This window comes from Peromyscus maniculatus, chromosome 5 (assembly GCF_049852395.1).
Source record: "Peromyscus maniculatus bairdii isolate BWxNUB_F1_BW_parent chromosome 5, HU_Pman_BW_mat_3.1, whole genome shotgun sequence".
Taxonomy (NCBI): Eukaryota; Metazoa; Chordata; class Mammalia; order Rodentia; family Cricetidae; genus Peromyscus; species Peromyscus maniculatus.
In genome coordinates this window covers 95,596,533-95,609,066 of record NC_134856.1, presented here as the reverse complement: position 1 = coordinate 95,609,066, position 12,534 = coordinate 95,596,533, and the positions used below count along the sequence as shown (strand labels likewise).

At 43.0% G+C, this 12,534-nt stretch overlaps 1 protein-coding gene across 2 annotated transcripts in view; it reads left to right on the top strand.

Annotated features, from left to right (window-relative positions):
• Window positions 1-12,534, top strand: part of Mtr (5-methyltetrahydrofolate-homocysteine methyltransferase) — an 85,353-nt gene that overhangs the window by 30,855 nt on the left and 41,964 nt on the right. For both annotated transcript variants that reach the window (XM_042278219.2, XM_006980164.4), the window contains exons 12-15: window positions 509-588; window positions 3,961-4,073; window positions 8,841-8,981; window positions 11,896-12,081. In XM_042278219.2, the coding sequence (XP_042134153.1) occupies window positions 509-588; window positions 3,961-4,073; window positions 8,841-8,981; window positions 11,896-12,081 (520 nt within the window). The remainder of the gene's footprint in view (window positions 1-508; window positions 589-3,960; window positions 4,074-8,840; window positions 8,982-11,895; window positions 12,082-12,534) is intronic.

Genomic DNA, 12,534 nt, shown 5'->3' with positions numbered 1-12,534 from the left:
ATAACTGAAACCCGTTTGGAGGAACAATTGTTTTGAAGCATTCAAGCTCTACTTCTCTTTCCATCCCCTGTTGTATGCACAGGACTGTCCTCTCCCACTGCCAGCAAACAGGCCCAGTCCCCAGTTTACTGCTATTTCTCGGAGCTCCAGGCTTCTTTTTGAAGTTGTTAAGCGGTTGATTAGATAGCAAGGGCATGTTTTTGTGTGGATTTGTAAAGGCTGTCTATCTGTGGGCTGGGGAAGGGAAGGGCTTGCAGTGTGTCTTTGTGCAGACCTCACGTAGCAGCTCCAAGCTTGTGTCTGGGATGGTGGAAGCAGCTCAGGCAGCACTGATGAGCTTTCTGTTGCTGAGGAAACTGAAGGATGTAACTGCTGCTGTACATTTAAGTAGGCATATCATTGTGTGCATGGGTATATTGATGCAGACTTACTTCATAGCTGGAAATTAGCTTACTTAAATTTATGTTGCTCTGAATTAATGAATATAGTGTTTTCTCTTTTAACTTAGGGAAATTGCTGAAGCTGTGAAGAAGTGTAAGCCTAGAGTTCCACCTGCTAGTGTTTTTGAAGGACATATGTTACTATCTGGTAAGTCTGAGGATGTGGTTTTGATTTAAAAGCCATCTGTAGGATGTGTTTAATGTGCTTGTATCTAAGTGGTAGTAATATTTATATCAGGAAGCTTATTAGGTCAAAGAAGAGTGCTTATTTTTCTTGGCACTTAGGTAAATTTTACTAGAGAATTGTTTTTTTAAGGATGGGGTAGAAAGATTTATTTCAGGGTAAAAATGAATGAAAGCTGGGTGATTTGCTCATGTACTTCCCTTGTTTCAGTGAGAATCTGTGGGTTTGTCTTTGCTGCACAGTGATAACATACCCTTGTCCCTTGCCTAACAATTTTAATGGTCAGTTGATAGGAATTATTGAAAATTCTAAATGGCTAAGGCCTAGTGCTTTGTAATGGCAACAGTGTCTTCCTGGAAAATTTCATTTGCTTCCAGATATTGTTAGAATCTTACATTTGTTTGGGTCTTTATAATTATTTGTATATTTATTTTCTGTGTGTTTCTTTTTTCTTCTTTTCCTTTTTTTTTGAGACAAGGTCTCTTTAGCCCTGGCTGTCCTGGAACTTATTTGTGTAGACCAGGCTGGCCTCAAACTCAAGGAGATCCACCTACATCTGCCTCCTGAGTGTTGGGATTAAAGGCATGCATTACCATGCCTGGCTTTTTTACTTTATTTTATTTTCCTGAAATAGTGGTGTATTAAGACAGGTCTCATTGTATAGCCAAAGGCCACCTCAAACTAACAATCCTCTTGTCTCCTCTTTCTGAATGCTAGGATTACAAGTATGTGCCATCATGTCCAATCTGAAAAACACTTTGTTAACCTGTGTGTAAACAGTGAACAAGAGAAGCACTGCTTCTGTATCTGATTTGTCATTCCTCCTAGATCAGAAGCACTTGTCAAATGCCATTAGGTCACACGAGCACTCTCAGTGTTAGTGGTTGTTATCCCTATTTGCCTGGTACACAATCCTGCAGATTATGTGAAAGGTCAGGGGCATAAGACTCATTAGCAATGAGAAAGTCAGAAGCTGGAACTGTAGAAAGTGATTGCTTCCTGAGTCTGTGAACAAATGGCCTGGAATATCTGCATAATTACCCAGCCCATTCATAATCTTCCTCTTGCTCATATTAGCTTTTTCATATAATGCTTTGGCAAAGGACTCAGAGGCCATTTTCTTTTTTAATGACAGCTCTGATAGCTGATGCTAATTTTGTGCTTCATTTTTATGCTAATTAAGGTAGAGATCATACCTGATTTGTAAGCCAAAAGGTTGTGTGGGCAGTTGTCTCAGATTGTGTGATCATATAAGTGATGAACCCAAGGCCATGTGTCTCCAGAATCTACCTCTGGCAATTCAGGGAGACTGCTTCTTAAATTACTTTAAAAACAAAGCAGTTTGAGAACCTTTTTACCTGAGTATAATGCATCTACATGTATTATCTGATACTTGCCTCTGAATTATTAGCCTGTGCCAGGGAAGAAGCTGTTATTCCTTAGAAAATAAAGCAATAATACACCAGAAGCCCAATGGCCTGCCTTGGGTGCTTCATGTTGGAAGACCTGCCACAGTGACTCCTGCATCTCCATCTGGGTCCTCCCTCACCATCCAATTTGGCAGTGCTAGTTTCAGGTTCAAGGTCTCTCAATGAAAGAGATGGAGTGACCTCCCACATATACTGTTGATGGGACCTTCCACATACACTGTTGATGGGACCTCCCACAGTCACTGTTGATGGGACCTTCCACATACGCTGTTGATGGGGTGAAGAAATTTGCTCCATGCAGCTGCAAGCTGATTTCTGATAGAAAGCAGTTTTTTTTTTTCTTTGAGATAGAATTTTGCATCATAGCATATGCTGGCCTCAAAGTCCTACATGCTACAGAGTTCTGGGATTATTGTCATGAATCGCCATGTCTGATTCAACAATCCTTTTTGTTTGTTTGTTTTTTCAAGACAGGATTTCTCTGTGTCCTGGAAATTGCTTTGTAGACCAGGCTGTCTTCGAACTCACAGAGCTCTGCCTGCCTCTGCCTCCTGAGTGCTGGGACTAAAGGTGTGTGTTTTGTTTTTACAGTACTTATTATTCTTTGAGAATTTCATACAACGTATTTTTAACATATTTACATAAATCCCAACTTTTCCAATAACTGCCCTTTCTACTCTGCCATCCCTCCCTACCCAATTTTTAGTTTTCTCTCTGTCTTAGTTAGGTTTTCCATTGCTGTGAAGAGACACTATGACCATGGCAACTCTTATAAAGGAAAACATTTAATTAGGTAGCTTACAGTTCAGAGGTTCAATCCATTGTCATTATGGTGGGACATGGCATCATATAGGCAACATGGTGCTGGAGAAGGAGCTGAGAATTCTACATCTTGATCTACCGGCAACAGGAAGTGAACTGAGACATGGCCATATCTTGAGCATAGGAAACTACAAAGCCTGACTCCACAGTGACACATTTCCTCCAACAAGGCCACACCTACTCTAACAAAGCCACATCTCCTAACAGTAACACTCCCAGTGAGCTTTTGGGGGCCAGTTTCATTCAAACTACCACACTCCTCAACCTTCCAGTTGGAGTGGCCTAACTAGTTTGACTCCTTTTTTTTTATTTTTTATTTCTAGACAGGGTTTCTCTCTGCAGCCCAGACTGTCCTGGAACTCACTCTGTAGACAGGTTGGCCTAGAACTCACAGAGATCTGCCTGCCTCTTCCTCTCAAGTGCTGGGATTAAAGGCGTGTGCCACCATTGCCTGGCTGCACATGGGTTTTGAAAAGAAAAGTGACACACACTCCATTTACCTCTCTTTCCCTACCTCCTTCTCAGCTCATGGTGAGATTTGGTGCCCACTTCCCCTCATGTAGCCCTGAATGAGACATAACAGGCTCCTCTCCCAAGGCTTAGGGGTTTTCAGGGGAAAGTGGGGCAGAAGGATATAGCTGCCAGAAGTTGTGGGTAGCATCACCAAGCAGGGTTTTCCAGACACAACAGAGTAGTTGCATGTATGAATTCAAAGCAAACAGAGCAGCATGCACAAGACCGACTCAAGCTCAGTCCCCTTTTGATTTGAAGCCTCATCACGGCTTTTGCCCCAGAGTGGTAGTTAAGTAAGAATGATGGTGACTTTTCCTTTTCAGAGGCTGTGTGGGCCAGTGCACTATGGGTGTTTGCAGCAGAGAGCTCTGATCTTCTCTTGGGAGATCTGATTGTAAGCACAGTTGCAACAAGTAGCCTTTCAATGTTCAGAAAAGAGTGTGATCTTGTTTCCCTTCAGATCTCTTATCCCATCTGCTCAGATGGGCTTTGACATTCTTGCTGAAAATACTTTGTTTCATGTCATCCATGTGCATTTTCAAGATTTTCTCAAAATGCTTCTCCTTTTAAGGTCTAGAGCCCTTCAGGATTGGACCATACACCAACTTTGTTAACATTGGAGAGCGCTGTAATGTGGCAGGATCTAAGAAGTTTGCTAAACTCATCATGGCAGGAAACTATGACGTGAGCATCCTCATGAGACCCCTGGGGCATTGCCATGCCTCTGGGTAGACTACATGTCAGAAACGTGTGTTTGTTCTGGCTGGTGCTATTGCAGAGCTGCTAGAAGTATGTGAGGGTGCTGATGGCAGCTGGTAGTGGGTGGGACTGCTGGACGATGAGGCTTTGAAGACTTGAAGCTGCTGTTACTGGTCAGAAAGCATTACATATGGGGCATGGGGTGAGAAGACTGGGAGGGATCCAGCTTCTAGTCATTCATTGTTCTGTAAGTTTGGATATTTGGGAATACTCTCCACTTTGGCCTCTCAGAAACCAATCCCATTATTTTAAATTATGTATTATGTATATGAACATTTTGCTTACATGAATGTATGTGTGCCATGTATGTGACTGGTGCCCACGGAGACCAGAAGAGGGCATTGGATCCCTAGGAGATGGAGTTACAGATGGTTGTGAAATTCCATGTGGGTGCTGGGAACTGAACCTGGGTCTTCTGCAAGAGCAACAAGTATTTATTTATTTTCAAGACAGGGTTTCTCTGTGTAGCCCTGGCTTTTCTGGAACTTGCTCTTTAGACCGGGCTGGCCTTAAACTCACAGAGATCCACCTGCTTCTGCCTCCCAAGTGTTGGGATTAAAGTCATGACCACCGCCTGGCAACAAGAAGTATTTTTAATTACTGAGTCATCTCTGCTGCTCCGAAAGAGAATTCTTACTCATCTGACCACATCAGATGCTTGCTGAGGAAGGTATTGTTGATCCTGTAGGTCAGCACAAAATGAAAGGCCCTTGCCTTGAGAAGTCTGCATTTTTAAGCTGTATAATACTATAGATGAGTCAAATTTAATCCACACAGAGCATGCTTAAACATCTGGATAGATTTTACTTTTCTACAAATATGAAATAAAAATGGAAGAAGATGGTTTGAGGTTTTGGGTTTTGTTTTTCCTGTGACTTAAATTCTTTCTTTTTTATCCTGGTGGTGGTGGCATATACCTTTAATCCTAGCACTGGAGAGGCAGAGGCAGTTGTATCCTTATGAGTTCGAGTCCAACCTTGTTTACAAAGTGAATTCCAGGGTAGCTGGGGCTACACAGAGAAGCTCTGTCTCAGGGGTGGTGGTAGGGGGAATTTTTTTTTTCTTTTTTAAACTGGGGCATAGTGGTAACTACATGTCTTTAATTCCAGCACTGGGGAGGCAGAGGCTAGCAGATTTCTATGAGCTCAGGCTGGCATGGTCTACATAATGAGAGCCAGTCTAAAAAAATATGTTTTTAAAAATTATTTTGTCTGTCTTTGTGTGTGTATGTGTGTGTGCTTCTGTATGTATACGTGTGCATACCTGAACATTCATGTTCAAGCCACTTTGTGCATGTGGAGGTCAAAGGACAACTTGCAAGAGTTGATTCTCTCCTACATTTATTTCTTGGATCAAATTTAAGTTGTCAGGTTTGGTATCAAGCACCTTTACCAGCTGAGCCATCTCATTGTCATTGTCCTTTGAGTGTTTTTTTTTTTTTTTTTTTTTTTTTTTTTTTTGGTTTTTCGAGACAGGGTTTCTTTGTGTAGCTTTGTGCCTTTCCTGGAACTCACTTGGTAGCCCAGGCTGGCCTCGAACTCACAGAGATCCTCCTGCCTCTGCCTCCCGAGTGCTGGGATTAAAGGCGTGCGCCACTGCCGCCCGGTGCGTTTTTATGATGGCTTTTTAATTTCAGGATCTGAATAGATTTAAGTGTTTTTTTTTAAATATACTTATTTTATTTGTGTGTGCATGGGAGTCTAGAAAGGACATTAAATCCCTTAGAGCTAGAGTTTGAGGGATTCTGTGGGAAGCCTGGCCTGTTAGATGTGTGCTGAGATCAGAACTCAGGTCCTCATGGTTGTGCATTAAGTGCCCTTACCCTTTGGACCATCTTTCTAGCCTATAGATTTAGGTGCCCAACCCCTCAAGACAGGGTCTTACTATGTAGTTCTGGCTGCTCTGGAACTCACTATGTAGACTAGGCTAGCCTTGAGCTCGCAGTGATCAGCCTGCCTCTGCCTCCCAAGCATTGGGATTAAAGGGCCACTATGCTTAGCTTAGATTTAGTTTTTAGCCATGCAGCACCAACTCATTTGTTTCTCATCCTTTTTGGAATTGCTAACCACTGTTTCCTGGCATCCCCTGATGTCTTTCTTAGTGCAGGTTTTTGTTGCCTGCTGCTCTTTTTCATCTTGTTGCTGTTACTCTTGCCATGTACTTCCATCTTGCTTGTCCTCCGGATCTGGAAGTTCTTTTTGTGAGGAGGATACAGTTCAGCTTCTTGATAGGATACAGTTCAGCTTCTTGAGGCCGTCATCTGTTGTCTCCACCTGTGCTTGGAGCCTTACCATCTTGATTTGCCCCCTCAGCATTCTGGACGGTTGCTCTGCCCTCATGCCTTGGCTCTTTTTTACCTTCTGAAGTCCTTGTGACCCTTAATAGTCAGATGGTGTTTGTCAGTTGGCAGAGGAGCTCTTTATTTTGATTCCTCTGCCTATTCTCTGGATATCTGTTTCAGCTTTGAGATTGATTGCCTGGTTAGTGAGGGCAGAGACACTTTAGGAGGAAGTACACAGACAGACAGACTGTTCAGGTTTTCTGATGTGCCTGGCCACTGTGCTAAACTTGCACAGTCCCATGAAGTCAAACTGCTTGTTTCCACCATTCCACAGATGTGGTATTGGAGAGTTGGGGAGGTTAAAATTGCCAGTCCATCGTTACATAGAGTTGATAAAGAAAGTCTTGAAGCCCATGTACTCAACTGCCTGTGGTCTTTGCCTGGCGGGACCTGTAGGGAGGTGCAGCTGAAGTGGGGTTTGGGCACAGACTGGGTGGATGAGTCCTTCATAGACTCTACATTTCCCTGACTTTAGTGATCTTCAAGGCCCTGTGCTTTGAAGGGGAGAGCACTGATAGAGCAATGTTAGGTCTGATGTCTTTCTCTTAAAGGAATGATGCCATGACCCTGAGCTAGTTTGGGAGCACTCGACCTTCAAGCACTTGTTCTGTGACTGATGAAATAGGTCAGATAATGGCATCTGTATTTCCCAGGTCTTTGGAACCTCTGTTGATAACCTGTCTCCTCTGCTTCCTCCAGTCTGTTCCTCCATTGGTGGGATGAAGACTTTTCCTCTCAGGACACACCACCTTTGTTAAAGTTGGTTAGCTTTCATATCTGATTTAGATAATCTTGGTATTTGATCCCCACACTGGTTATCAATACTTGTTTGTGTTGTTTTTCAATGTGACAGAATTGTGTGCCTCCAACTAGATATGAGCCCTTCAAGAACAGGGGTCGTGATGTACCTTTTTTATTCCTAATACTATTAATATCATCCCTGATACTAAAAACCACCCCCTTCTTGCCTGTGCTGGGGCAGAACCCAGCATCTCATGTTTGCTAAGCAAGTGCTATAGCCGCTGAGCTGCAGTCCCAGCTCTGCCTCCCTGCCCTGTTACACACCCACACACACACACACACACACACACACACACACATACACACACACACACTCACTCACTCTTGAACCTAGGGCCTTGATTGTGCTAAGTAAGCACTGCCACTAAGCTGCAGCCTAAGCACCTAACCACCTGAAATCCTGTTTTTAGACAGGGTCTTACTGTGTATCCCTGGCTGGTCTCAAACTCAAGAGACCTACCTCCACCTCCCAGTGCTAGAATTAAAGACCTCACTGCCATGCCCAGCCTGAAAGCCATTTTTAATTTGTACTTGTTGTGATCCTTTGGTCTGGGAGTGTAGTTCAGTGGTAGAGCTCTTAGTTATCCTTGTTAACCTCTTTCTCTGTGTAGATTTGTTCTCTGGCATACGCCCAATGGCTTCTTCCTGTTTATCACAGTGAATGACAAATTCCTTCTGTGTGGTGTGTGTGTGTGTGTGTGTGTGTGTGTGTGTGTGTGTGTGTGTGTGTGTGTGTGTTTTGTGTGTTTTGTGGGGGGTGAGAGGCAAAGAAAAATCAGGCTATCAGCAGTATCTATTACTGATTTTCCCTTTGCTCATTTATTGGGCTACAAAACTATAATGAAGACTCCAACAAGTGTCTGTGTTATGTTTGTTAGGAGGGCCTGGAGAGATGGCTCATGAGAGTATGTTAGGCTTTTGCAGAGGACTGCCCATTTGGTTCCCAGCACCCACATAAGGCACCTCACTTCCCCCTGTACTCCTGTTCCAGGGGAATCTTACACCTACCGGCTTCCGTGGGCACCTTTGGGCACATGGCATATACTCAAACAGACACACATTTATATGCAAAGTAAAAATAAATCTTTACCTATGTGGGTAAACATTGAAGGATTAAATGAGTTTGGATGGTTGCTCTAAAGATCTTTCTTGAAAGAGCTAGACTTGAGCTCGGTTTGAACCAGTGTGGAAGGAAAAGTGATTATGTTGCTAGCAATGATATTATGTGATGTGTGGCACAGAGGTGATACTTGTCTGGGTAAAGTGTCCAGTGAGGGCCAACCAAGAAAGGCATTTGGGTGAGAAGGTGTCGTTGCCTTAGAGGCTCAAGAGTTTAGATCCTTCATGCTAGGAAGCTGCTTTGGTGGACTCTAAGCAGTGAGGTGAGGTGTGAAAGGGTTAGTAGTCTAGGGTGAGCATTGGGGAGTAGGGGACAGGCCTAGAGTCAGGAGCCACCATGTCTATTTCAGCAACAAAGGGCCTCTGAGGGTGGGAGGAATTACTCTTCTTAGTCTCCTCTCCTAACCATACTTCTCCCATTCCTCCTCTAGGAAGCCCTGAGCATTGCCAAAGTACAGGTGGAAATGGGCGCTCAGGTGCTGGATATCAACATGGACGATGGCATGCTGGATGGTCCCAGTGCAATGACCAGATTTTGCAATTTTATCGCCTCTGAACCTGACATTGCCAAGGTTGTACAAGGTTTATACTCATCAAGGAGGTTTACCCGGTTGCTGTCATTCATTTATTTAGCCTTGTCTATCTGTCCTCTGAGGCACTGCTTCTCTTTTCCTACATTGAAAGTACCTTTGTTTCTGATTCTGAGCTTCCTTATTAAGCAGTCTGTTCCACCCAGAGCAGATTTTAGAGTGATTGGGCTTGGCTGTTGATGAGGCGTCTTGGAGAAGTAGGCTTCAAGGGAACTGAGTTTTGTCTCTTGTCTGGAGTGTGAGAGTTGACTGTTGTATCTCAGAGGGATGCGCTTAGCTGTTGCTTCCACACTGATTCTATTCCTACCATGGGAAATGGAGCTCAGTGAGGGCTTCCTTACTGTTAGAAGAGGCCTTGTTAGGCATAGCAGATTAAGACAGTGACATCTAGCAGGGTTAAATGAAGGTATTCTGTCAGTATTTATACTTGTTCTTTAAAGGGTAATGTTAGGGGTTGCAGAGCTGCCTCGGTAGTTAAAAGCACGTACCGCCCCTGAGGAGGACCTGGGTTCAGTTTCCTATACTTACTTCTGGCAGCTCACAATTGCCTATTAACACCAGCTTCAGGGGGATCCAGCTCCTCTGGCCTCCACAGGACCCCCAGACAGACACAGATCTAGACACATTTAAAAATAATAATAAAAAAATTGCTTGTTTGTTTTTGAGATAGGGTCTTACTGTGTAGTCCTGGCTGACCTAGAACTCACAAAGATTTGCCTTTCTCTGACTGCTGTAAAAACTAAATGTTTCAGAAAGGTGAAAGGCTTTTGTATCAGTCTTTTAGAATGTTTTAGAGGATTTAAGCAAAACCTTTTTTTCTTTGTCTATGTAGCCAAGGTTGACCTTGAAATTCCGGCTGCATCCACACTGGTGTTTACCACCATGCTGGGAAGGACTTTTAAGGGTTTTTTGTTTTAAAGAAACTGTTCCCAGAGTTGCATATTTTTAGGTTGAACTGTCTTTTTTTTTTTTTTTTTTTTTTAAATTAGGCTTTAGTAAGAACTTAACCAGAAGCCTGTAGTAAGCATTAAATTATATTTACCCATCTTCCATTACTAAAAGCCCTTCCAGTTTTCTAGGAGTAAACCTTTTAAGATTGACAGGTTCAGAGCAGCTCTGGTTTATTCTGAGTCAGTCTGAATCAGAGCTGTGGGGAAGAGGTCTGGATCTCCTTAGAGCCAAGCACACCCTTCCTCATCTCTAAGGTGAGGTGATCAGACCTGCTGTGTTCAATACTTCAATTGTGATGGTGAGAGTCTCTTGTTAACTGAAGGATCTTATGCACTGCAAAGAACTTGTTACTCAGTGCTCTGACTTGCAACAAATGACCTTTCTTCCCTGGTTTTAATCTACTATTAAATTTACTGGACATTGGGTGTGGTGGCACATGCCTTTAATCCCAGCACTCAGGAGGCATAGGCTGATCTCTGTGAGTTTGAGGCCAGCCAGGTCTACAAAGTGAGTTCCAGGACAGTAACAGAGAAACCTTGTCTGGAAAAACAAAAACAAAAATGGACAAAAACAAATAAAAATTTACTGGAGGCCAAATTTAGGTCAGTAGGATAGAATCTAAAAATATGCACCGAGCAGAGAGGGAAAGGCAGGGAGATCGCAGTTGGAGACTAGCCTGGGCTACATAGTGAGACCCCAAAGACCCTGACTTTAAAGACCCAAAGTATGAGTAGTACGTTTTCACCAGCAGAGTTGGAACACCAGACTGTGAGCTCTTTCAGACCCTGGCCTGGTACTTACCTGCCATTGCATTTGACCCTTTTTTGGGGTAAACACTTTATTACTAGTGTGCTAAGGAAAGCAAGATTGGAAGAGTCCTGTGTTTAAATGGTGTCTTACATCCTGTGCTGGCCTGGAAATCACTGTGTAGTTGAGGATAGCCTTGAACCTTTTAATTCTCCCGCCTGTATCTTCCACGTGCAAGGATTAGGCTTCTGTCAACAGTTTGTGAACTGAGGTCCTCCGTAAGTACTCCACCAACAGTGCTACTTCCCTAGACCTCCCCACCCATATCACCCTTTAAAACGATAACTTTTTTCTGTGTGTATTCATGGTATTGGGAAGCAAAACCAGGGCCTCGCACATGTCAGGTCTCTGTTGCTGAGACAGAACTACCCCTAGACTCCTTGTTCTTTTTGTTGTTCTGTGTTCTAGCCTTTCCTGTACTTTCGTCTTTACTTGTTTAAACATTTATCTTGGTAATGGTGAAGCCAAGGACCTGTTTGCCTTCGAGGGAGGGAGTCAGTTACTAACTGACTGCCCTAAATAATAGTACTAAGTCAGCTATCCTGCCATATTTATTTCTTTGTGGCAGTGAATCATCCTTTTACCTTTCTTGGAGCAGAGGCTGGATTAGTCCATGGTCTCTCATATGTTCATTTTAGTTGTTTGTTTTGATTATTCGCAGTTACTATTTTTGGGGGGATTGGGGACTAGATCTGTTTTTCCTTTCTAATAATTTTTTTTCCCTGCTCAGGAATTTGTTTTTATAAAGAGAAGATTTAATTTGAGTACCTTGGCCAGAGGGATCTTTCCAAAGAGCAAGACGCTCGACCTTAATATGAGTCTGGGTAGAATGCTTGAATAGTCGAGCAGGTGTTTGCCTTAGGGTTTAAGTGCTTGGAAGTGTAAACTAGGCCTAAGCCCATGAACTGCTCTCTTGGATTCTCTGTCTTTGAGTTATAAATCTTGGCCTGTGTACATATTCTCTTGTGAGCTGATCTTACTATAAATATTTAAGCTTAAATAAGTGTTTTAAAATCCTATTTTAACACCCCAGATTTATTTATTGTTCCTTAAAGAAGCAATAGAGTTTTGTTGGGAACCATTCAGAGGGGACTTCTGGTGACTTGTGCCCTGTGATCTTCCTGTCTTTCTGTCTCAGGTGCCACTGTGCATCGACTCTTCCAATTTTGCTGTGATTGAAGCTGGCTTGAAGTGCTGCCAAGGGAAGTGTATAGTCAATAGCATCAGTCTGAAGGAGGGGGAGGAGGACTTCTTGGAGAAGGCTCGGAAGATTAAGAAGTTTGGAGCTGCTGTGGTCGTTATGGCTTTTGATGAGGAAGGACAGGTAAGTGGTTTCTGTTGGCCTGGCACTGTTGCCACCCAGTGAGAAAGCAGTGGGAGAAAACCAGGTCTGAAATAGCTGTATGTGTATACACACAAACATGTACATGTGCTTATCTGTCCACTCAAGTTTACACATATATTCATAATACACTTCTGAAATCTGATATGTTGTACAGTCTTTACATCAATAAGGAAGGGTTGAATTATTTACTAAGTTGTTGGGACAGACAGCTGGTTTTACATTTGGAAGAAAAAAAAAGTAGAGTCCTGACTTAAATCATTTTGTGCTGCTGTAGTACAATACCACTATCTTAGTTTCTTTTCTATTTTTATGGTAAAACACCATGACCAAAGCAACTTAAAAAAGAAATCATTTAATTTGGGGTCACGATTGCAAAGGATTAGAGTCCACATCTTTCATGGTAAGGAGCCCGACAGCAGGCAGGCTTCCCTT